At 41.5% G+C, this 27,486-nt stretch overlaps 1 protein-coding gene across 1 annotated transcript in view; it reads left to right on the forward strand.

Moving 5' to 3' along the window:
- The window catches only part of pcdh15b (protocadherin-related 15b), a 288,259-nt gene that overhangs the window by 93,135 nt on the left and 167,638 nt on the right, over positions 1 to 27,486 (forward strand). Inside the window, exons 10-11 of the mRNA XM_077206152.1 lie at positions 19,461 to 19,569; positions 20,124 to 20,236. Coding sequence (XP_077062267.1) covers positions 19,461 to 19,569; positions 20,124 to 20,236 — 222 coding nt within the window. The remainder of the gene's footprint in view (positions 1 to 19,460; positions 19,570 to 20,123; positions 20,237 to 27,486) is intronic.

Below are 27,486 nucleotides of genomic sequence, written 5' to 3' on the forward strand. Positions count from 1 at the left end.
CATACAGCATGCCTACCATGTACACACAACCATGCTCACCTTACCTCAAGTTATCTCATCCTTACAATCCTCTATTTTTTTTACTCAGAAAAAAAAGCTGTTTCCTTTATGAGATAACATTTCTCTCAGCAATTCAGCAGAAGAGAGAAACATCTGTTGCTCTCCTGCACAGAAGAATAGCATGTGGAAAGTGTGAGGAGCGTCGACACTTTCACCTAGACAAACTGATCATGTCTGACAGGTGTTTTATTCGGTCTCTGAGAGCCTTTCCACTCCTAACACAACATGAAAGGTCAAGCAAAGCTAGCCTCGAGTGGTGAACGCCTCCCTTTAACCATTCTCCTAGCCTTAGCCATCTGAAATGGATACCAAGTCAAATACTTTTGTGGAAACGGATGAGTGTAAAAGTCACATACGGGGGATCCAGGACTGAAGAAATTAATAGCTTTTTTCAGAGTCTACTGCCCATTTTGGCTGAGCTACAGCTGTTTTTTGCTGTAGTCCTCTCCCATTCTCACATGGATGATTATTGAGAATATACATGCAGGATTCACTGTAATGGCTTTTCTCCATTTCAACACATAGCTGAAAGGGTGAGTGAGAAAATGCAGCAGCCGTTGTGATCCAGGTGATAATGGCGATGATTAGGTTATCTTCTGCTTTTGCCATGTGAATTTCATGTGTTGAGGGCATCCATTACTGTATCACCTTCATAGAGGGTTCTACGCTTTTAAACGCTGAAAAATTCCATTTCTTAAACTGAATTTTCCAGCAAAAAACATCATCATAAACATTATGATTTACTTTTTATTAAATTTTTAAGATTATGATCTTGAATTTACTGATACAATAAAACAAGAATAGCACTATATAAAATTATTATTTAAAATTAATAAAAAATGTCAAATATATATTTTTTTACTATTAAAATGATATTTTGCAAGTCAACCGACAGATCATTAAATCTTTTTAACCAGAGTGAATAAATTCTTTTTATCCCACCAGGGGTCTGAATGTGTGACATTGGAGACTCTCTGCATGTGAACTCTCTGTGGAAAGCAGTCTTGAAGTCAGTCCAGTTATATCTAAAGGACAGAAAACAGGGATGACACACTTTTTGATAATCTAATTTGGTTATTTGGCCAGTTTATTGCTTCAGCGGCCTACTGTTGGGAGCTCTTGGTGGGAGGTTAATAAAACGCCAGTAATGAGTCACGTTCCTCATTAATTACTGTAATAAAAGACCGGGTTCAAAGATCCCGCATGGCCCGCACTGATCTCAACCCCCTGAACACTTAGGCCAGAAACATACTCTTTGCAGAGACATAAATACCGTTTTTTTTTTTGGTAAGATTTATTTTTGCTGCTTTTCTGTTATTCGGATAGGGCAGTGTGGAATGTGGACAGTAATTAGGTAAGAGAGAAAGGGAAGGGGGGGACTGGAAAGGACCATGAACCAGGATTCAGAATCGGGGTCAAAACTGTTATGCAGTTAATATGACCATAATGACAAATGCAATACCGTTCCAAAAATTGAAGTCAGTAAGTTTGTTATTTTTTCTAATAAATTAATACTTTTATTCAGGCAGGATGCATTACATTGATCAAGTGAAAGTATTTATTAGATATTTATAATGTTACAGAATATTAGAAATAACTGCTGTTCTTTTGAAATTTCTATTCGTCAAAGAATCCCCTTTTTTATTTTAGCACACTTTCCACAAAAATCTTAAACAGCAGAACATTGATAATAATAGGATTTTTTTTTTTTTTGAGCAGCAAATCAGCAATCATGTGACTCTGAAGACTGGAGTATTGATGCTGAAAATTCAGCTTTGCTAAAGCCCACTATATCACTATAGAAAATTCAACTTTGTTAAAGCCCATTATAGCACCCCTTGTGGCAACACTGATAATTGCATTGCATTTTGAATTACACCACTCAGGAAACAATGTTGCATTAGTTTGCATAGCGAGAAGCATTTGCATTCACATACTTAAGTAGACTATATTACGGGCTACATTCAGACAACAGCACTATACAGTTGTCAATCCTGTTTGATAAGCTAAATATGTGTTCATACGTGACAACCTGCAATTTTCATGGGTCATGACTGAATGTTTAGATTGTGTTCAGTTGGTAAGTGGTGTATTAACGGAACCACAGTCGACAATTAGCTGCCTGTCATGTCACTGACATACATGTGGCATAAGCGCTCTCTTCGCGGGTTATTGTTTTGCTGTCAATCACGTATTGCCTGTGAGGTTAGAAAAAAATGGCAGAAAATAGGGCTATTGTGTAGCTGTTGAGCTAGACTAAACTCCCATTCTGTTTGGGTGCAGGAGGACATAAAAAAAAGAAAACCATATACAGAAAATAATAATTAATTACTTTTTTATTATTAATCAATTATTTCACATGCTAGTATATTTTATTAATTTAACTATTTATGCTGTTGCCATGCAACCTAATAACTTAAAAAAGCTTTGGTGGACAAACACTCTTAATATATTTTAAAATATTGATTTGGGAAAGCAAGCATACTAGCCAAACATATTCATGTTTATGTGGACAAACATTGCTCTAGCTAATATGAAACAAAGCACACTACGAATTGTGAGCTACTTCAGCATACAATGTCTCGCATAAGTAATATCAAATATATTACTGTAAATAATTCATTGTCCCTTATGTATTTTCTCCCAGGACTGTACAAATACAGCGTTTGTGTGCATAATGGATGACTGAGAGAGTATTATGGGTAATCACACCGAGCGAAGACCCCACAAGCTTGTGATTTAATGCTGTCAGAGGAATTATAATTGCAGGGGCTAGGAATTACAGGGCAACCATTAGAAATAAATCTTAACCATGCTGATTTTCTGCTGCTGCTTATTAAGTCTAGGAGGAATACATGTGTTTGTGTGTCCACTTACCATTTTTATTCAGCATAGCCGAGCCTGGGCGATGTGTTGATGAACGATTAACTTTGTATTTCTCTGCTTGCATTTGGCATTCGTGATCTACGGGTGTATTTGGATATTTATAATGCTTCATGCTTATATCCTATAAGATTGTATAAGCATTTTTGATTACACTCTAAGTCAGTTTTCATTTCACTTTAAATCAATCACTATTGAACAGTGCATAATGTGTGTCCATCCAGTTGTGTGACACCCATATGTGACTCCCAAAATAAAAAGGCTGCTGCTCATAAGTCATTCTGAATAGACACATAACCAACATATATATAGAAAGTGAATGTTAAACATATATTAAACGTCCAGTGAATGTTGAGCAACAATAATCTGGGGCCATCACCGATCAGTACGTAAAGGTGTTAACTGAACATCGCTCCTTCTGATTATAAACAATGACAGAAATTCTGGGAGACATGAATTGATTGCTAAAGTATTGTCAGTAAAACCTTTTAACATTGTGAAACATTGTGTCTGAAGCATCTGTACAAGCACCAATGCAATTGGCTACGGCAGTCACCTGACTTCACTGCCGCACCGGCATGACTGTAAAAGGGCGCCTGCATTAAACATCATCAACTTCGATTTTCTGAAGGAAGATGCGCAGGCATGGGTAAATTATCCACCATGCCAAAAACGCCAGAGGATTAAACCGAGGCATCGAAGAGGAATGATTTCTCCTTCTCCTTTATCCTCGAGACAAGGGCGCACGCCGAAGGCTTCCCCATAACGTCAGCAATTGAAGCAGCATCTCCTTCACTTCTCAGCGAATCAAATTACATAAGCCTGTGTATCCCTAAGAAGTTTATTCAACCCTTATTCTTAATCAATGGCTTTGCTTCTGAAAAATTGCTTTGCCAATGAAACTACATGGTTAAAAAATGAAACCACATGAAGCTACAAAACTTGACGCTACAACCTTGCTACTGAGAAATGCAGTTAAAAAAAATCTGTTGCTTCTAGTGATGCTATAGTCCAACATTTATAGATCTTAGATCATTTTATAGATCTTACTGTGAATGATTAATTTGTGCGTATGTTTATTTTTAATTTTTAAAAATGTTTTGACCTTGTCATTTTTAATCAAAATGAAATAACTGGGCCTTCCAGTGAAACATCAGGCTTCTATCTGGTGATGTATGCATGTCTTCTCCAATCATTTAGTGTGGTTAAACCCCGCCCCTTCCAGCTTGCATTCATCTGCATTAATTTTTTGAGTGCCATGCCCACATCTCAAAATCCAATCAACAGCTGATGCAAGAACAACTCGGTTACGTTTGTAACCCTCGTTTCCTGAAGATGAAAGGAGACATTACGTCAGTGACTGGCGAATGGGGTTTCGCTTAGAAAGCATATCACCTTCGAGTATTACAAAGCGAGCCAATGGCAAGGAAACCGCATTCTTTCCCTCGAATTGTCTCAGGCAAGTCAGCAGTGACTGTGTGCGCTCGCTCATAAGCTGCACGCAGATGGCGACAGAGTCGATTTCCACAACGAGAAAAGAGATCCTCTGCACAGGGGAAAGCTTGCTCTTTTCCCAGTTGACCCAAAGGCCCAAGCAGGCTAGGTTCCGGATCACTAGGTTCCTGTGTTCGCAAACCTGGTCTTGCGAGTGAGCTAGAATCAGCCAGTTGTCGAGATAGTTCAGGATGCGAACCCCGTGTTGCCATAGTGGCACAAGGTCTGCCTCGACGACTTTCGTGAAGACGCGAGGAGACAGGGCTAACCCCGAATGGGAGAACCGTGTGCTGGTATGCCTGCCCCTCGAAAGCAAACCGTAGGAACGGTCTGTGTCGAGGAAGAATGAAAACATGAAAGTACGTGTCCTTCAGGTCGTAACCCACTGGATTTGTTCGGTACAATGAAGTAGGGGCTGTAGAAGCCGGACTTCATTTCGGCTGGAGGGACAATCTCGACTGCACCTTTCGCCAATAGGGTAGCTACCTCCGCATGCATGACAGGGCCATTGCCACCGACCATAGTGTAGCGGGACTCCCCGAAAGCGGGGAGGAAATCGTGCAAACTGAATCGCATAGCCGAGCCTGATGGTTCTCGCGAGCCAGTGCCGGCACACTGCCGTCCGCGCCTCAGAGATGGGGAAGTCAATTTTGTCTTTAACCACATTAGGGTGCACAACAAGGAGTGGCCCTGCTACCACCTCCTCTACAGAACTAAAGCCTCGAATGAGACACAGGGACGGCCCCGTGATCCCACTCGGAAGACTCATGGGTTGCGGTGCGCATGTGGGGGGTGTGGCCCGAGAAGCATCGTCGGGGTATTAGTCCACACCGTAACCCTCAGGTCACCCTGGCCTCTCGTGGTGGGGATAGATTGGGGTGTGGCAGAGGGGACTCTACCTCTAGTGAGGTCACGGAGTCTTGACCGCAGCACCTCGATGGTCATATTCCCGCAATGAGAACATGAATCATCCGCAAACGCTGCTTTAGCGTGCTCTAATCCCAAACACGCAAGAAAGTGCCCATCAGATAACAAGACGGAACGACCGCACCCAGAAGTGCACGGGTGAAACAGCTTTAAAAAGACGTGCCACCTGCAAAGCTCTTTTGTGAGAGGAAACTCAGCAGCTATGCTGAAGCACCCAGGGAGGAACACACACTCTGTTGTGCAGACCACTGCACAGATCAGCAGGCAGGAATGTGAAACTTGCTGGAAATCGCCGTCACATTAACACAGCCTGGAGTATACACTATTCACAGAAATAGGCTTGTAGGAGTGAAGAGGATCTCTTGGCTCCGAAGCAAAAACATAACTGCATATTGCCAGAGTACTTCCTTATATACCCATGAGATATGGCAGTAGTCTAGTCTTGATGTAATGAACGACGACCTCCAGATCTTTAAAAGTGAGAAGGGGTTTTATCTTAGAAATCACTCTAAGCTGATAAAAGCTGCTCTTTACAACAGAGTTTATCTGTTTGTCAAAACTAAGCGATGAGTCGACTATTAGGCCAAGATTTCTCACACTATCTTTTACCGTCATTTCTAATGGAGCAAGGATATTGGCTATCTTCTCTTTGCAATTTTGTGGACCAAATTTTGTAATTTCAGATATTTTTTTCATTAAGCTGGAGAAAGTTTTTAGACAGACAAATTTTAAGCTCATTCAGACAGTCCAACAAAAGCTTGAAGGACTGTTCGTTCCCGACTTTGAGAGGTTGATAGATCTGTGTGTCATCAGCGTACATATGATAAGAAATGTCAAAGCGGCGACAAATAGATCCCAGAGGACACATATACAGAGCGAACAATGTAGGACTCAAAATAGAGCCTTGAGGGAGGCCATATTTTAAGGTGACTGCAGAAGATGAAACATTTGCAAAATTAACAGAGAATGTTCTGTCCTGTAAATATGAATGAAACCATCTTAGCGCTCTTCCACGAATGCCAACCTCACACTCCAACCTGTCTAAAAGAATCGAATGGTCAACAGTGTCAAATGCGGCACTGAGATCCAATGTAATTAAAACAGATGCCAGCCCAGAATCAGTTGCTATTAGGAGGTCATTTAGCACTTTTACCAGCGCAGTCTCTGTACTGTGTCTAGCTCTAAATCCTGATTGGAAGTTATTCAAAATATCATTCTCACTTAAGACTGACGTAATTTGAAGTAACACGACCTTCTCTAGTATTTTCGATATAAATGGTAGTTTTGAAATTGGGCGAAAATTATTCAGATCGGTGAAGTCAAGGCCAGGCTTTTTGATTTGGGGAGCAACCACTGCTTGTTTGAGACAGGGTGGAACAACACCATTCGATAATGAGCTATTCACAATAGATAGTATACCAGGGCCTATGGTTGCAAACACATCTTTAAAGAGCCGGGATGGAATAGGATCCAGAGGAGTAGATGACAGTTTCAAATGTTTGACTATATCTGCTAGTGTTAGAAGAGAGACAGCATCAAAGTGATCTAGTAAAGAAGAACATGGCATGGGGGTTTCTAGAACAGTGTTAGAGGGTACAATTCTTTCTCTTATTAGTTCAATCTTTCTAACAAAAAAGTTTACGAAATCCTCGCAGGTGTAAAGTGTAGATTCAGTTGGAGACGGAGTGGTCGGGTTTAGCACAGTGTTTATTGTGCCAAACAGAACACTTGGGCAGTGCGCTGTTCTACTTATTAGGTCAGAAAAATATTTAGTTCTAGCTGCTTTAGCTGCGTGCTGGTAACTGCTGAGCGTGTCTTTTAGCATTTCATAGGAAACCTGCAGTTTTTCTCTCTTCCACCTGCGTTCAGCTTTCCTGCAAGCCTTTCTAAGGGCACGCATTTCATTATTAAGCCAAGGCTGAGATCTGAGTTTTGGCCTTTTAAGCCTGAGCGGAGCACCTTCATTTATGATATTTGAGCATAGAGAGTTAAACATATCAGTTAATTCTTCCATATCTAAACAGGGTTCTGAAGCCTCAATGATAGAAGAGACAGGGCTAGACGCATATGCTTCAGCAAAAAGATTTGATGTCACCTCATTTACAGGTCTAAAATAATGGTCAGAAGATTGGTCTTTTGATGTGGCAACAGGCAGATCAAAATTAAAAAATACAGATCTATGGTCAGATATACAATTGTCTTCTATAGTCACAACACTAAGAGACACATCCAGAGATAAAATTAAACCAATAGTGTGACCATGCCTGTGTGTGGCATCACAAACAGACTGTTTTAGATTAAAAGAATCAACAAGTTTAGAGAACTGCTTTGCAAGTGAGTTAGACGGGCAACATACATGGATATTAAAGTCCTCAATTATTAGAAGATTGCCAGTGGTTGGAACAATAAGAGAAAGAAAGTCTGAGAACTCCGCAATAAAATCCTTATTGTATTTAGGAGGACGGTAAATAAGAACACAGTAGATGGAACAAGTCAGTTCCAGCTTAACTGTTTGCAGTTCAAAGCTTGGATATTTCTCTCCTTGTAGTAAGGTGCATTTAAAACTGTCTTTGAAGAGTGTGGCCACGCCCCCTCCTCGACCGGTGGATCTTGGCATATTTAAAATATTGTACATCGGAGGCAGCAGCTTGGATAGAGAATAAGTATCCCCCGGGTCGAGCCAAGTCTCAGTTAAAAACACAAAGTCAAAATTTTGTGATGTGATAAAATCTTGAAGTATATATGTTTTATTCCCCACTCACCTCACGTTCAGCAGTGCAGCTTTGACCGTTACATGATCCAGAGGTTGTCCTTGTGTTAATGGTGAGTACTTTAGTTCCTTTAGATGACGATAGTCCGTTCGTCGACTCCGTTTAAGCGTTTTTAACAACAGAGGCCGAAATCCTGGCGCAGGCTGTTCCGGATGCAGCGGCACGATCCAGGTCTGTATAAGCGTGTAGTTTCGATGGGCCGCCCGAGCGTCCCTTGCGTTCTTTGCTAAGCGTCCACTGCGCTTTCCTCGTCTTTTGTGGCGCTTCTTTCTAGAATGCGATCCGCAATGCAAGCGAGATATCTCCATTGGAATGGACATCAGATGTTTGAAAAAAATGAGAATTATGTCCACTGTCGATATAGTACTGATCCATATAGTTGATTGAGGGTTGAATGTTGTAGCGACTGACCGAATCCTGTTTTCCTTTCACTACTGAACAAATATGAACACATATATGTTTAATTCACAAAACCTTGAATCATGTGAAATGGTGCCCCAATGTCTGCCAGCAGGTCATTGATTAACTCCATTTATGACGCATTGCGCAATCAAGAAACAGGTCCCCGTTGTTCTCGAAACCCTCACGTGGTGCACACCACGGATGGACAATATGCCCTAAGGATACACACACACACACCACACATACCCGCACACAAACGTCCTTTGTGTGCAACTTAGGATAGGAATGTCCTTAATGTATATAACACAGAATTGTATCAAACTTCCTGTATGCATGCATATCTAATTAGTTTTGTCTTATTCTATAGATGTAATTGGAGACTGGTCTGTAACTTCAAATCTTAAGTGTATTTCTAAAGAAAGATTACCTAACAGTATCATCTTCTGTAACTCTCCCTCTTGCTAGGTCATAAAACTTTATGACCCCCAAAAGGAATTCCAAGGGAATCACAGCTCCCACTTGAATTCTGATAAAGAAAGAGGAATAGACTCTGCAATTATATATTTTCTATAAGTATAACCACTTAAGAAATGTATAAACATGAATTTGATCTTTCCTAGGTCATGGTAGCCGGTATTATGGCTTTATAGTCGTGTGAGTGAACATTAAATGTGTGTAATTCTGCATATGAATGTAACTTTATGTTTCTTCTACTCTTTCCGGCCATTCTTGGTACCTGTTTGACCGTCTTGTTTTGACTAAACCAGTCATACATAGGATATTACAGTAAAATGTATTGTTCTGTGTGTACAATCTTTCTGGCTAGAAATGACAAAATTTTATAGCATCATCAATTATCCTGACAAGACAAAGAAGAACTTTTCCCGCTCGAGATGCTCTTAGATGATTGGTTCACATACGCGAAGCAGGCGTGAACCCCTCCTCTCTATAAGAAACTGACACAGGAGTTTCTCAGAAAAAGCACTTTCCCTGTGAGAGGTTTCCGGTCCCATGGCTCCTTAGGGAGCTTTACACCGCGTTTCTTTTCTTTTCCTTTCTTTACTAAGTTTTATTTTCATTTTCGCCTCTCCCTCCCGAAGGAGATGAACTCTGAACGATTTCCCTGGTAACTTCACGTTCGGTGAACCTTTAAAACTTCCCGCGAGTCTGCTCGCCCCGGAAGACACGAGAGAACAAGCCTATAGCGCCGAAGGACAAACACGAATACGACTCTGCGTTCTTCAGCTCACACAAAGAGAACCATATACGCAAGTATAGGTTATTGATTTGATTTGATTGATGTGATTTCTTGTTGCCTCTCTAAGGGTTATTGTCTGTGATTTTTGCCATGCTGCGATCACCCCGGAGATCTCTCTCATCCTGACCGTTAGTTTCACTTTCTCATCCTCTATCTCTCTCTCTCTCTCTCTCTCTCTCTCTCTCTCTCTCTCTCTCTCTATATATATATATATATATATATATATATATATATATATATATATATTTCACACTTTCTCTCTCTCACTCAATCTCTCTCTCTCTCACTCCCGTTGTTATTCGTTTGTCTCGTTAGTTTTACTGTTTATTGTACATACATGTATCCCGGGTTTAAATGTAGAATTCTGTATCCGTAGTTTCTTTTTATTAAAACCATTATATTCTTGATTGCTAATTGTCTAAAGTGCTCATTTTTACAAAGTCAATGAAGTGTTCGACCCTTCAGCTACAAAGCTTTACAATTAGTTACTATTTCAGTAACCTAAATTTTATAATAACAAGAAGGTGATTTTTCATGGCCAGAAAATAGCTTTTGTGTAATTATAAGAAAGAGATAATTTTTGTTGAAAATTGATAAGTTAATCTTACGGCCGTTTGCTGGACAAACAGATTGTTCGATAACTAAATTAATTCCATTTAAGGTTATCTCGCATAATCGATCTGTAATAAGACTATTGATATATTAATAACGAACCATAACCCATTATGGTGATCATTCATATATACAATCGATCTATTTTCAGCTTCGATAATTTAACTGTAATATGCAATATATTAATCATTCATGATTAATTATTAAATTCCCTATATATAATTTGAGCTAATTTAATGTAAGACTCATTGTCGCTACAATGTCCAAGAGTGCAGAGCGATCATACATCAGCACAGCTGAGGTTATGCATGAGAGCATGGACATTATTACCATGACAGCACAAATAATGCGAAAGTGCGGTGAACGCGACGTCTTGCCGTGCAACATGCTGGCGCCATCTTCAATGTAGAATACAAAAGGTGTACAAAATAATACTCAAAGGTGATAGGCTTTCTAAGCGAAACCCCCTTCGTCAGTCACTGACGTCACTCGAAGTGACTGAATGAAAGGGAACAAAACATTTTCTTACGACCTTACATGAATTCTTTTGACAACATATATCATGAAATATAATTGTCTCTGAGTAACAGGTGAATTATAGCTACAATTAGCATCAAGCTACACATGACAATTTATGAGATTAATACAAGGCCTTTATTCAAAACTCACTGTAAACCACCTTTGAGTGTTTGTAATAACTTCGACTGCGATCTAATATGGATTTTGGTCATATGATGAGGCAGAAATGTGTTGTTCGTAGCATTTTAGAATAAGCAAATCGCTACACCTGCTTAGTATATCTAATGTAAACATCCTTTATTCTTAGAAAAATATCCCAAATCACACAATTTTCTTTGTTGATCATCTGTTAACTCTGATGTACGTCACAATATGGAAGAAAATATCTATTGTTACTTCAATTTCATCGTAACTTTAAGCTCATTCCAGGTATTTTGCTTTAAGTGTCTATCTCAAGATCCTGCCACCCAATTGGACAAAAAGTTTTTCGGAACAGGGTTTTGGCACAGTTGTCTTGATAATTAGTTTCACTATACTCTTTGCTGACTTGCAGATCACATATTCATTTATTTATTTATTTTTCTGGCAACTTAATTTTTACCCGGTCGTCTTAGGGTTCACCCATGCCACTCACTGTAACGCTGTCATTTTTCAGAGGTGGCTTGAATTATAGATGAGCAAATTTACTGACTGGTGATATTATAGCCGAGACAGAGAGAGAGGCAGACAGAGATTTACTTATCCCTCAGGCTCAGGAAACGTGGAAGACGGGTCTCCGGAGCTCATAAACGAGAGAGGGGAAATGTAGCCTTGAATTTTTCGGACAAACATCTGCAGCTCATTTGCAGCAAGTGACAGGAATGTTGATGCTGCTTCTCACATGTGATCATTGTGTTGTCGTTTTGTCCCCTGACAAATTTGTGCTGTGTCAATCTCCACTTGCTGCCTGCTTACCTCTATTTGCAAGTATCATGCACATATGATGTTCATGACAATGGCAAAGTCTTATTTTCTAGTAAAAATTCGTCCAATTGCACAAAATCCAATTATTTTGTGTCTTAAGTTTCTAAATAATTTTAGCTTTTATTAAGTATGTTTATTCTTACTTAAGAAAAGACAAATGGTCTATTCATGGGCTAACCTATTAATTTATTCCAAAATATATTATGTGGTGTAAATAATATATATATATATATATATATATATATATATATATATATATATATATATATATATATATATATATACATGTCATTCTACTGCGTCGAATGACACTTCGGGGGGAACGAGTACCCACTATGCCACAACGCGCCCTGCCTGTCCTAGTGTGAAGCTGCTCACAGGCACACTTAGGACGAGAGTACGAGAGTGCCAGGCGTAGACGGGATGTCCAGACTGTAAAACCTAATAAAGGTGTGGGGGGTGGCCCATCCTGCTGCATCGCAGACCTCTTGGATTGGGGCCCCCGAGAGGAGGGCTCTAGAGGACGCCATGTCTCTGGTTGAATGAGCCCTCACGGCCAAAGGAGAAGGCAGATTGCGCACCTGGTAGGCCAAGGAAATTGCATGGACTATCCAGTTGCTGATGGTCTGTTTGGAGGCGGGAAGACCCTTCTTGGGCGACCCAAAACACACCAGCAACTGGTCTGACTTCCGCTATGAAGAGGACCTCTGAATGTAAATTTTTAGAGCTCTGACAGGGCAGAGCAGATGAAGTATCTCCTCATCCGCCGTCACCTGAGGTGGAGGATGAAAAGCCTGCAGAACCGTAGGCCGTGCCGCATTAGATGGCACCTTAGGCAAATAGCCCGGCCTAGGATGTAGGATGGCTTTAATGTCGCCTGGAGCAAACTCCAGGCACCTGTTAGATATAGAGAGCGCCTGGAGATCTCCTACCCTCCTCAGAGAAGTAATGGCCAACAGAAAAACCACCTTCAGGGAAAGGTTCTTGGCCTCAGCCGACTCCAATGGTTCGAAGGGGGCCTCGGCCAGCCCTTCGAGAACCACTGCCAGGTCCCATGTGGGATCCCTGGAATGAGCCGCAGGTCTCATCCTCCAAGCCCCACGGAGGAAACGTACGACCAACTGCTGTCTCCCCAGAGGCCCATCACCCAGAGGAGCGTGGAAAGCCGCAATGGCAGCCACGTACACCTTGAGTGTGGACAGGGTAAGACCAGCTGAAAAGCGATCTTGGAGGAACTCCAGAACTGAAGCCACTGGGCAGTTAACTGGATCCACCTCACGCCCTGTACACCAATTGATAAAGACATTCCACTTTAAGCCGTACAATTTCCTCGTGGAGGGAGCTCTAGAGCTGAGTATGGTCTCCACTACTCCAGCTGATAGGCCGGCCTCTAGGTACTGTGCCCCCTCAGGGGCCAGACCCACAGCTTCCATAGCTCGGGCCGAGGGTGAAATATTGAGCCCTCTGCCTGTGTCAGCAGGTCCCTCCTGAGGGGAATCTCCCACGGAGGGCCGTCTAGGAGCGATACAATGTCTGAGAACCATACTCGGGCCGGCTACAACGGGGCTACCAGCAGTAGACTGATCCCGTCACTACGGACCCTCTCTTGAACTCCCGGGAGCAGAGCAATCGGGGGAAATGCATACAGACGCAGCCTCGGCCACGTCTGCACCATGGCATCCAACCCCAGCGGGGCTGGATGAGTGAGGGAAAACCACAGTGGACAGTGGGTCGTCTCTCGAGACGCGAATAGGTCCACTTCCACTGGGCCGAACCTCTGAGATATTGACTCCACCACCTCGGGGTGGAGTCTCCATTCCCCGGGCCTCAGCCCCTGTCTCGACAGGATGTCTGCTCCCTGATTTTGACTCCCTGGGATGTATGTTGCTCTTAGAGATAACAGCTTCCCCTGGGACTACAGGAGGATCTGATGCGCCAGTCTGCATAGAGGGCGAGACCTCAGACCCCCCTGAAGGTTTATATAGGCCACAACCGACATATTGTCTGACCTCACAAGGACATGATGACCTTTGAGGTCCGGCAGGAAGCTCCTCAGAGCTCGGAGCACCGGCAACATCTCCAGGCAGTTTATGTGCCAGGAGGAATGATGGTCCTGCCATAGGCCTGTCGTAAAGCGGCCGTCCATGACCGCGCCCCATCCCGTGAGAGAGGCGTCTGTCGAAACGGTTTTCCGTCGACATGACGCATCCAACACTTGACCTTGGGACAGAAACCAAGCTTTTTTCCACATAGATAGGGAACGAAGGCATCTGCGCGTAACCCTGATCATGCAGAACGGGTTCCCCCTCGGGGAGAACCCCTTGGTTTTCAACCACCACTAGAGAGCCCTCATGTGCAGCAGGCCAAATGGAATAATGTTGGACGGTGCTGCCATGAGCCCCAACACTCTTTGAAACTGTTTCACAGTAATGGCTTGGCCTAGCTTTATCCTGGACACTGTGGCTAGAATGGACACGATTCGTGCAGGAGACAATCGTGCCCGCATCGTGTCCAAGTCCCACACCACTCCCAGGAACGTGGTTCTCTGGGCTGGTGTCAACACGCTCTTTTTCGTGTTGAGTCTCAACCCCAGGCTTTGAATGTGGGCGAGGACGACATCGCGTTGCCGAACCACCAGCTCTTGTGACTGGGCCAGAATCAGCCAGTCGTTGATATAATTGAGCACCCCTTATGCCCTGGAGTCTCCGCGGTGCTAGAGCTGCATCCATACATTTGGTAAATGTGCTTGGGGAGAGAGCTAGGGTGAACGGAAGAACCCGATATTGGTACGCTTCGCCCCCGAAAGCGAACCTCAGGAACTTCCTGTGAGATGGAAGGATGGATATGTGGAAGTATGCGTCCTTTAGATCTATCGTGACATACCAATCCTCGGATTGAATTTGACTCACGATTGTGGGAATAGTGAGCATCTTGAACCTGAATCTCCTCAGAGAAAGATTCAAGTGTCTGAGATCTATTATTGGACGCAACCCCCCATCCTTTTTGGGGACTATAAAGTAGCGGCTGTAAAACCCGGACTCCCTGTCCGGTGGAGGAATACGTTCTATAGCCTCCTTTACCAGTAGGAAATGTACTTCTTGTTCCAATACCCGACCCTGCACTGGGTTGACTGCAGTCCAGACCACCCCGTTGAACCTTGGTGGGCGTAAACCGAACTGCAGCCTGTATCCCTCTTGAATAGTGCGCAGGGCCCAAGGCGAAATATTTGTGAGATTTTTCCATGCATCGAAATATTTTACCAAAGGAACCAGGCTCTCGAGCCTGGCTTCGGGTACCAATCGAAATTCGTTCTCGACCCCTTGAAGCGGATCCCCGGCAGGGTTCGACCGAAAACGATTCTCGATGGGCGGACGCGATTGCTGCCTGGCCGCAAGCCTGTGGGGCGGACAGTGCAACGCGCGTTCGCTGGAAACCGATGCGTCCCGAAGCGCAATTGGCGGCGGGAAGTCGACATCGATTTCCTGCGGGCTCCGCGGAGGAGGCGACCTCGATCGCTCCGCCACGGGTGGGGCTGCCCGCAGAGGACCTAGGCTGGCTAGGACCTCTTGGACAAAGCCTTTTTAGCCTGCAGGACGGCCCTCAGGTCGCCCTGCTACCGCTGAGGCTTTGCCTAAGAGCGTCGACCATGCCCCCAGGGTCCTTGAGGAGGGGCTCTAGACGCAACGCTCTCTTTCTGCGCCCCTATAGGCGAAGGAGCTGGTAGCTGGCTCTGGCTGCCCACTGGGAGCAGGCTTCTTGGATTTGGGGCGGCGAGGGAGGTACTGCTTAAAGGCAGCAGATTGCTTTTTCACCTCCTGAAACCTGTCGACGACTGTATTTACGGCGTCGCCGAACAGGCCAGAATGTGAAATCAGACAGATTTAACCAAAAATGTCTCTCCGAGACCACCATAGCTGCCATGGAGCGGCTGATGGCACGGGCCGTCTCCTTGGTGACTCGGAGAGATAAATCTGCAGCCTTCCTCAACTCCGCTACATCTTCTGGATTTGATCCCTCGCCCTCATCAATATCCTTAAGAAGGTCGGCCTGGTAAGCTTGTAACAATGCCATATTGTTATATTGCCATATACTGCCATATACCCGACCCGCAGCCATATAAGCCCTGCCCACCAAGGAAGATGTATCCCTACACGGCTTAGTGGGCAGCACCGGGGCTTTTAGTGACGATGCCGATTCAGGTGATAAATAGGTGGCTAATGATTGTTTTACCTTTGGTATCGTCCCATAACCTTTCTCTCGCGGCCCCAAAATATTACTATAATTAAGGACAGGGGGGTTGGACACGCGCAAGGAATGTGGATTATTCCACGATTTACACAATTCCTTGTGTAAATCGGGAAAGAAAGGCAAGCCCCGGTGTTGAGGTTGCTCTCTGTGCTGCAGGAAGCGCTCCACTAATTTGTTTTTCATGAGCGCTTCCTGCCTCTCATGTGGCCAACTGATATTAAGACGGGCCACAGCACGAAAGACAACCTCTACCAGCTCCTCATATGCGGGGACATGGGGTGGCGAGTCATCCCCAAAATCTCCGCCCTCGATGCTGACCACGTCTACTTCCTCGCAGTGTTGAGTTCCCTCGAAAGGGAACTGTAATACATGCTCATCATAGACCAGGTGTATTCACTCATTGTGTATTTGTAATATATTCAGAGGTGTAAACCTGAAAACCATACTTGAGTAAAAGTACAGGTTTAGTTAGAACTAAATTTTCGGACAAAAATGTTGTTCGTGTACATACTATTTAAATGTGAAGGTATTACTTTATATAATGTACAGTAGAAACAAATAGAAAATAACAGAATTACTCAGGGCTGTCACTGGTCAGATGGGCCCCCTATAAGGAATTTAATTTGACATCTCTATCTGGGGGTGAGGTGGGGTGTTGATGGTGTCCCATCAACACCCATAGAGTGTGGGATGGTGTTCCCTTAGTTAGTGCTCTAAGCAGGCCGTTTATTCTGTGTATATGGAACAGTGGTACTTTACATGAAGCTTTCACTGAAATGAAAACATTAAATTGTTGTGTTTGATTGACAAAACATCCAACATGCACAACCTTTGGTTACTATGGAAGCGTTTTTTCTGCTATAGAATGAAAAAGTATAAAAGGTAATTGTGACTTTTTATCTCACAAATCAGTCTTTTTTTTCTTTTCTCAGAATTGTGAGATATAAAGTCCCAATTACCTTTTTTTATTTTCTATTCCATGGCATAAATAACCTTTCATAAGTTCCATATGTGTAAGGGGGAAAACATAAAGATGCAAAGTACACCACATATTATTCCTCCTCTCCCCTAACTCTTCTTTTCCATTGTCTTGATCCAACTATTCATCTCCTTCAACTATTACTCTCCTTTGTCCAGACATCATTTTTTTTCTCTCTCTCAGCTTCTTTGTGTTCTTCGGCATCCACATTGAACAAAAACAATTCAAAGAGTCCCTTTTTTACTGTGTATGTCCAAGTAATGTAAATAACTTCAACACCGGACTATGCTTCTGACTGAGATTGGGTTCATTAATCAATATTTCAGTGATCTGTTACCTAAAAATGCTTTTTTTAATATATCATTTCTTTGAGCTGATGTTGTTGCAGAAGTAAAGGCTTTATACTATGTTTAGGGTTTGGAACATTGGCTCATCATTTCTGTCATGCTGTGTTTAAAGGGTTAGTTCACCCAAAAATGAAAATTAAGTCATTAATTACTCACCCCCATGCTGTACCAACCCCGTAAGACCTTCGTTCATCTTCGGAACACAAATGAAGATATTTTTGATTAAATCTGAGAGGTGGATCACTGCTACATAGGCTGCCAGAGGGAATGAAACTTGACGGCCCAGAAAGTCATTAAAGAAAATGTTTAAATATTCCATGTGCCTACAGTGGCTCAACTATAAGTTTAGCAAGCGACGAGAATACTTTTTTCCCGAAAAAAAAAACATAATAACGACTTTATTCGACTATTCCTTTTCTTCCTTGTGGGCCTGAGACGAGAGTTCAAGAGATTTCCACGACGCATGCGCGAGAACTGAGAAGAGAACGTTCTTCTTCTAATACTTCTTGTTCAGTTCTCGCGCATGCGTCGTGGAAATCTCTTGAACTCTCGTCTCAGGCCCACAAGGAATGAAAAGGAATAGTCGAATAAAGTCGTTATTATGTTTGTTTTTTTCGGGAAAAAAGTATTCTCGTCGCTTGATAAACTTATAGTTGAGCCACTGTAGGCACATGGAATATTTAAACATGTTCTTTAATGACTTTCTGGGCCGTCAAGTTTCATTCCCTCTGGCAGCCTATGTAGCAGTGATCCAGCTCTCAGATTTAATCAAAAATATCTTCATTTGTGTTCCGAAGATGAACGAAGGTCTTACGGGGTTGGTACAGCATGGGGGTGAGTAATTAATGACTTAATTTTCATTTTTGGGTGAACTAACCCTTTAAGCATTTGTAAATAAGACCAGCATTATCGATGATTTTGGTATTGGGTAAGCTTGTGTGAAAAGAAAATTTGAGCATTTTAGAAATGTGTTAACTGACTGTATATTGTCTGAAAACAACATGAATTTTGTTAATGATATGTTCACAAAAGACAGATGTTGTGCTAATTGTGTTTAGAGTTTTGAAGTGACTGCAACTATATATATATATATATATATATATATATATATATATATATGTATATATATATATATATATATATAGCATATTTACTGACATATCACTTGAGACTTACTGATATGAAAATATTGTAATTACATTTTATTTGGAGTACTTCTTTATTGCACAATGCACATATCTTAATATTAAGCCTAAAATATGTTTTAATATCACTATTATTAAAGGTTGTATCAGTGATTTCTGGCCCCAAAATAAATGTCTAATCTTTCCTAACGATCAGCTAGCTGCCCGCCCCATAAGCATGCCGTCCAAAAACCGCGTCTCTGTAGGCAGCCTAGGCTCTGAGATCTCCACACAAAAACAAATGGGTACAACCACCACTCAAAGCCAAAATAAACAGTGTTCCAACCAATCACTGACAGGGGCGGGTGTTGTGAGGTTTTGCGCTCGTGCACGGCTGGACGCGAAATCGGAGCAACACCCGCCCCTGTCAGTGATTGGTTGGAACACTGTTTATTTTGGCTTTGAGTGGTGGTTGTACCCATTTGTTTTTGTGTTTTTGTGATCTCTTTATAATATCAGTATTTAAATGCAAGATATTTAAAGTTTACCTAAAGTATACTTGCAATAGTTCCACTTAAACACAATCAAATATACTTAAGTATATCTTTAGTTGGACTTTAGGACTATTTCCAGATAACTAAAGTGCATTAAGTACAAAATTAGTTGTTCCAATTTAGCAGACTAAATTGACTTAGTATACCAATTTAATATACTAGAAGTACAATTTCAGGGTATTTATATTATTTACACAAATATGTCAATGTTTTTGCTGTATACTTAGCATAACATAAATGTATTTTAAATACATTTTAGTATATTTATTTTTCACTATAGGGAAATAATGCAATAATCTTCTCTGTGTCTCTTTTCCAGAGCCGAGTTAACCCTGTCAATGTGACTCCTCCTATTCAAGCTGTGGATCAAGACAGAAACATCCAGCCTCCGCCAGAACGCCCGGGAATCCTGTACTCCATTCTCATCGGTAGGTCTCTGTGAGGCTCTCTGTATTCTATATCGAGTCGCTACCGGCAAATAAGGCCTCACCGTGGAGGAAACAGTGGTTTTCCAAGGAAAGGCAGAACAGAGTAGCAGGTCAGAAATTCAGCGGGAGTCAAATGCATTTATGCTGCAGGCAAGGTGCGCCCACCAACTGTGCTTTGAGATGAAACCTGGAAGCGGAGCAGCAGGCTCGGGAAACCACGCTGTTCGCGACCTGAGCCGAGGAACTAAGGTGCGCTGCCGGAATGGTTAGACCTCCAGTCAGGGATATGTCAGAACATATTGTAGGCCACAGCTGTGCCGGCTCAATCTGACAGCAGCCGCATGCTTTTAACTATCAACAAAGCACTCACTATTGCGTGTGGCTATTTATAGAGGAAGTGCATTAATGATTTTATTCTGCCTTTCTGTATGAAGTATCGCTATGAAAATTAATACACTATGTTTCTAAATCATGGCGAGTTATTATAGTCAATGGCAAACACTTCCATACAAGTCGTTAATCTTATGCATCCCTCCATTCTTCTGTTTTTGTAGGGAAACCGGTGCCATATGCAGAGTATTTCTCCTTGAATCAGACCACAGCTGAGCTCCAGCTCCTGAAACCCATCAAAAGGGAACAGTACCAGCATTTCGACTTGGTAATCAAGGTAATAATGACAACTTTGACAACAAAATGTTCCCTTATGTAAGCAAGCAAGTAAATAAGAAGTGAAGCAAGCAAGCAAACAAGCAAGTGCAATTAAATGTCAAACATCAGGAAATTTTAAATATCTCCTCTTTTTGGATAGATAGATAGATAGATAGATAGATAGATAGATAGATAGATAGATAGATAGATAGATAGATAGATAGATAGATAGATAGATAGATAGATAGATAGATAGATAGATAGATAGATAGATAGATAGATAAATAAATAAATAAATAAATGCCTTGAAAATGAAATGTCAAACATGAAAAAATTTAAAATGTCTTTTAGATAAGTGAGTGAGTGAGTGAGTGAGTGAGTCTGTCAGTGTGTGAGTGAGTGAATGAGTCAGTCAGTGAGTGAGTGAATGAGTCAGTGAGTGATTGAGTGAGTGAGTGAATGAGTCAGTGAGTGAGTGACTGAGTGAGTGAGTGAATGAGTGAGTCAGTGAGTGAGTGAGTGAGTGAGTGAATGTGTCAGTGAGTGAGTGAGTGAGTGAGTGAGTGAGTGAGTGAGTGAGTGAATGAGTCAGTCAGTGAGTGAGTGAATGAGTCAGTGAGTGAGTGAGTGAGTGAATGAGTCAGTCAGTGAGTGAGTGAGTGAGTCAATGAGTCAGTGAGTGAGTGAGAGAGTGAGTCAGTGAGTGAGTCAGTGAGAGAGTCAGTGAGTGAGTCAGTGAGAGAGTCAGCAAGCGAGCAAATTAATGACTGCCTTGAGAATCAGTGAAATTTAAAGTCAAACATCAGGAAATGTATATCATCATTTTGGATAAATAAATAAATACTACATACATACATACATACATAGATACATACATGCATGCATTAATGCCTGGAAATTCAGTGAAATTGAATACCAAACATCAAGACATTTTAAAATATCTCATTGTCTTGGATAAATTAAATGCAGAAGGCATTTTTATAAATAATTATAAATATTTTTTATAAATTTTAAATAAGTTTTATTAGGGCATAGAACCAGTTTATTTGTAGTGCACTGACAATAGTTTTATATAATTTAATTAGTTTATTAATTAAATTAATAAAAAGACCAAAATACCTTGCGATATGTTTGGTTATTTTACCTGAATGAATCTAAAATTAATTTGTTATATTTCAGATCAATGTAGCCTATTTGTTTTCCTTAATTTTATTTAACCCTAACTTTATTCACATCGTTATTATAAATAATTGATTAATTAAATATCTAATTTTTTTTTATCAATGAGGAATGTGTAACTGAAAAATAAAACTCTGTGTGTGTGTGTATGCGATTTTGGTTGGGTGACAGTTGTAGGTTACAGTATCACAAGAGTTTAGAGTGTGACAAAAGCACAATGTTGTGTTTTATTGGGAGTGTACACAAATATATGTAAACACTTTCCCGTTTGAATGATGTCCTGTATGAACGAAATGACGGAGTATGTTTTTATGTGTCCACTGTTCTATCTCTCTCTCTCTCTCTCTCTCTCTCTCTCTCTCTCTCTCTCTCTCTCTCTCTCTCTCTCTCTCTCTCTCTCTCTCTCTCTCTCTCTCTCTCTCACACACACACACACACACATACGCACACAGTTCGATCGCGCCCGCGCCTCTCTCTCTCTATCTCTCTCTCTCTCTCTCTCTCTCTCTCTCTCTCTCTCACACACACACACACACACACACACACACACACACAGTTCGATCGCGCCCACGCCTCTCCCTCTCTCGCGTACACAGACACACACACACACTTCAGCATTGCAATATTGACATCGCAGTCTGTTCAGACCAAACGCGAATTGAGCGAAATTTATCGCTATTTAGAGTTTTATTTATTTTTATACCGTGTATTCTCCGTGTATATTCATGCACCGAACCGTGACGCCCGTACCGATTTGGTTCAATACGAATACATGTGCCGTTCCACCCCTATTATAAAACTGTACTGCATACTAGGAATGACTCCCAGAGGCAAGAGAAAAATAATATTGTGGATTTGAGCCAAGCGTGTTCATGAGTTTATGAATTGAACATCATGCTCTATGATAGTCTATGCGAGCATGATCTGTAAAGAATGCTGTGCATGCCGCTGGCCTTTTCACAGTGGACGCATGGACTGGACATGGATTTATGCTGATGAAACAGACTGGGTGTTGAACCTTGTCACTCTTTTCAGGATCAAAGAGCAAGAACAAGACTAGCTGCATACAGCAATACCGCTATGGTTCATGAGAGTGAATAGATCCAAGGCTAATTGACTACATTAATAATCCTGACAATATTTACTCACTCTCATGTCATGTCAAACTCATATGCTTTCTGCTGTGGAAAACAAAAGGAGCTCGAACCTCATCTGCCAGGATTTTTATATTTATAGTACCTATTGGTCTGTTCATCACATAGAGCTACTGTACAATTTCAGATGTCGTGGAATATACAGTACTGCACTAGTCATGTGAAGTATTTTCATGACTCTTGCATGTCTTTGTGGTCCTTTTAATGCCTCTTTTGGAGCTTTACCTGGCCACTGCCTGCTTTCAGTGTATGGAAAAGAGAAGTGTGAACAGTAGCTACGTTTACAACACACTGTGGCGAACAGGACGAGGCCGAGGTACGTTAGAGAACGGAGCGAGGCCGGTGGTGCGAGTGTTAATGAGCGACACCTGTGAGCACACCGGTCTCGCTCCGTTCTCTCACGTCCCTCGGCCTCGTCCTGTTCGCCACACACACATTGTGTTTCGATCGGAATTAACTCATTAAGATTGAAAAAGGCATCTTTGGATGAGAGTCCGAAACAATAACTGGTGGTCTTGCTCCACTTCACAGATGATGAGTGGAATGAGTATTCTATATTATATACTTTTTACTGATATGTTAGCTGGGTTGGATATATTCATGAATGTACTGTTATCATACTTCACAAAGTATCACAGACTGCCGGATACAGTAGTTTTCCCTCTGCAAATCAGTGTAAGATCAGCAAAAGAGTAACGTCTCGGTTACATATGGTAACCCTCGTTCCCTGAAGGAGGGATCGGAGTCGTACGTCATGACCGGTGAATAGGAATCTCGCTACAGAGACCAATCTATTTCTAATTAAACTAAACGAGCCAATGCACATTGGCGTGCAATCATTTGCATCAGCTGTTCAGCCACGAGCCCGATCCTGTTTGCGGCCCGGGAAAGCATGGCCATCATCACCGGGTCCGACTCAGGCACCGTTGCCACACCTGAAAGGGGCAGCAGCGCCGAATCGTCATCCACAGAGAAGTCTGACCCACCTTCCGATGTAGCGATCGACATCTGTTCATCATGGGAAGCGCCGAAGGAAACGACTGTTACACACCTAGTGGATGGTCCAGCATGTTCTGTTGGCGGCTCTACTGGCTGCAGAGCGTCGGAGGGATGGGGGTTCCTAGGGGGTTGGTTCCCCGAAAGAAAGTGCGCTCCTCAGATCTCCCGCACTACCGCCTCGGAGGAGGGTTAGATCTTGGCGGAGGCGCAGGGACTCCGCCCCTTTGCAGGAACGAGAGTCTCGACTGTAGCTCTGAAATGGTCATCTTCCAAAAATGGGTGACATCTTTAAAAAGCTCTACCCATTTAAGCTCTTTTAGGGACTGCAGTCCTTGGTGCTGTGAACGGTCACAGCGAACACAGACAGGAATGTGCACCTGTCGTGCGCTGTCTGTCTTGCTGGCGATCTTACCAGCCGTGAAAACAGCCTTTCAGCGCTCTCACGGCGCACCTTTCCAGCTGTAAAAACAGCTTTTTTGTTTTTGATCTTACAGAAAACCAAAAAGGCTAAGAAAAACAGAGAAAGAGAGAGAGAGAGAGAGAGAGAGAGAGTGAGAGAGAGAGAGAGAGAGAGAGAGAGAGAGAGATCAAGCTGCCGCGCTCTATCGCCCACACCAGCCTGAAGAGGTCCTGTTGAGAGCTCGCTCGCTTTGAAAACACTCTATTGTAGAGAACACAGCATTGAAGTGCTCGGCTCCTCAGCAAAAAGCTGAAATGCAATTGCACCTGCTGCTCATTATATACCCACGCTGCGTGGCTGAACAGCTGATGCAAATGATTGCACGCCAATGTGCATTGGCTCGTTTAGTTTCACTCGAAGTAGATTGGCCTCTCTAGTGAGATTCCTATTCGTCGGTCACAACGTACGCCGAGAGTGACCGACTGATTGGAAACTCTTAGCTTCTCTCTAGGGAATTTCAGTTCTAGCACCACACAGATAAAACCAGCCCTATTGTGACAACAGCGTGTCAACCTGCCAGTCAAGATCTCAGTTTCAGAGCAAAAGCCGCAAGGCTGAGCCCCCTCAAAATCCGATCACGTAGTGCGTATGCTACAAGATTCCCAGAATCCATCGGTTTAGACATATTTGTCAGTTGGATTCTGTAATATATCAGATATACAGTGGCTTCCAAAAATATTCAAACTCTTAAGCCACATTTAAAAATGTATGAATGTTATGACATTAGATCAAACTCAATGCTTCAGTAACATTTTTGTTCAGTATGAATCAGAATGTCAGTCAACTGTCTGTGGGTAAACCATAAGCTGATTCACTGGAGTGAGACTAGCTTTATTGACGGAAATATAATCTCTTTCTGTTGCTTTAATTATCTTTTTTATAATGTCTTGCTGTAAGCCAGTATACATCACACCACCAACATATTATACATAATTTCATTTCACATTTTCATGAATCCAAAACTAAAAATGCCTGCAAGGTTTCAATTTGAGCATGAGAGGTAATCTAGCTGATGCAATAAACTTCATATTCTGATGAGTTATGTGTTTATCACACTTGATGCTGTATTTTCATTCATAATTACAATTTGTATATTTTATATTTGTATTCTGTCTGTCCTCACTACCATTACAAGCCACTCTGAACTTGCCCTTCAGCCTAAAATTGTAGCTGTCTAGAAATAGGCAACTCAGTAGGTTATTGCTCTATTTTAATGCGGGAGTGATGATAAACTTACCCCGATCCCTAACCCACACTCAGATATTACAAACAGGACTGAGTTCATCTGTTGTTATGCTTAAATAAGGCAGTCTACACCTACATCTCAATGACTTTTCTATAAAACTTTACTATTGCTATATATATATATATATATATATATATATATATATATATGTCCGTAAATGTGCAAATATATGTGCATACCATTATAGATCTTATTTTTACCATGTCATTTTTGCTTAAAGTTTGATTTAGAATAGTTTGCAAGAGCACGATTATAAACATAATGAGGCTGTAAAAGCGGACTAGTGAGTAGATGAGTTTTCCTCTTCAGCGTGATGATGTTTATTGTCCCTAACAACTTTGTAGTCCCATTTAGCCATTTGTTAGCAACAGCCTTCAGCAAAAGTAAAAGCTTTAAAAAAAAAAAACATAGATTCAGAAGTGAGCATTACCAACGCTATCTCCCGACCAATTCATACGAATTTGTACGATTTGTCTAAACCCCGGTGATGGGTAGGTTTAGGGGCGGGTCAGGGGTAGGTCATTTGAACGGATTCATACGAATTGAGAAACTCATAAAATATGTACGATTTGGCAAATCTTACGAATTCGTACAAGTGGTCGTATGAATTTGTACGAATAAGCAACCTCGTAAAATACGTACAAATTGCTGTAAGATCAGTTTGGTATTACTGATACATTTTATGTTGTTGAATAAAAAAGGGTAAAATATTTTAAAGAGGTCATGAACAGTATTTTTTTCTTTTTACATTTTATGTTCTTTTTTTTTACATTTTATGTTCTCTGAGGTCCACTTCGAAATTAGAATGCTTTAATTTAAAAATCCTGCCAACATTATAAATAATTAGGTTTTAGTAAGTAATCTGTTTTGAAAGAAGTGCCACATTCAAGAATTGGAAGTTAACACCCACTGGTATGATTAGGTAACAGTTTTGCATATTAAACTAATTTTCAATGTCCCCCGCATTACACAGAATTCTTTTTAAAACTTCCAATGTTGAAAAATGGCAACAGGCAAAATTCAGCTAAACATGTTTAATCCAGAATCTAATCAAAAGACAATAAACCAACACCTCAAATACCAATGATACTCAAGTCTGTGTTACAGTGTGGTTATTAATTATCTTTATTTATATTTGTTCCTTATGTATTTGTGAGGTACTTATTACATAACATTAGTGTTTAAATGAATAAATGTTAACCAGTTATAGAAAAAAAAGAAACGTACAGTGTTTCTTGTAAACAAATTATGAATGTATGTACCATCGTTTGCCACACTGTCATTCTTAAATTCAGGGTTCATAATTTTCATTCATTTTTTATTTTATTTTCAGTCTCTGAAAATCCTGCATCAAACGGTGTCTTGTTTAAAAACAAATCTGCAATAAAATGAAGCAAACAAATAAACAGTCTTACTGACGCAATCTATGTTAAAAACAAAGTTCATCCACTCTTTCCTAATTTTAGTATTTTAATTTTAATGGAGGGAAGGCAATACAAAGACTTTGTTTTACACAATTTGGAACTGCAACACGTCTTGTAATCCTCAGAGGCAGTTTTGTTGCTCGAGTAATCCTGTGTCTGTGTGTTTCTCTCTTGTATTAACCACGCGCACAAGCAGATCCGTTTCCCCGATACAGAAGTGTTCAGTTTTTCCGCTTGCAAATTCCGCCATGTAAATAATGAATCCACCATGACGCAAGCATAACTGGCTTTTAAAGGGAATGGGAGATGAGACTTGGATTGGTTTATTGCACGTTATGCCCAGAACACACCCTTTACTCATTAAGAGAATAGGGACAATCCTTTTATACAATGCGCCAGCCAGGCCTACCATTTTTCCCGTCATTAGACTAGCAAAAGTGGATTCGGACACGCCCTAAGTGCACCTGCGCTTTAGACCATGCGCTTAGATTGTTAAAATAGGGCTAAAAGTGTGTAATTTTAACAGTACAAAACATTTCTTTATATCTACATGGAGACCATAAACCATGCATTTTTGAAACTTCAAAATCACTGCATGACCTAGTAATCCTGGACATTAGGATTTTCAGACATTAAAATTTGATGTTAGTTTTATATAGGTGCTGCTGGTGAGGTAGGAATTTGAGCAATCGCTACTACACTAAATTGTCAGATGCCCAGAGCACTTGGGTGCATGCCAGGCTCAGAGAGAATTAAGTTTGAGAAGGACCTGAATTAATCAGCCATGGTCTTTATTTAATTTAGCGG

Source organism: Siphateles boraxobius, unplaced genomic scaffold (genome assembly GCF_051911475.1).
Source record: "Siphateles boraxobius isolate OS27281-9 unplaced genomic scaffold, OSU_SipBor_1 55, whole genome shotgun sequence".
NCBI classification, from domain to species: domain Eukaryota; kingdom Metazoa; phylum Chordata; class Actinopteri; order Cypriniformes; family Leuciscidae; genus Siphateles; species Siphateles boraxobius.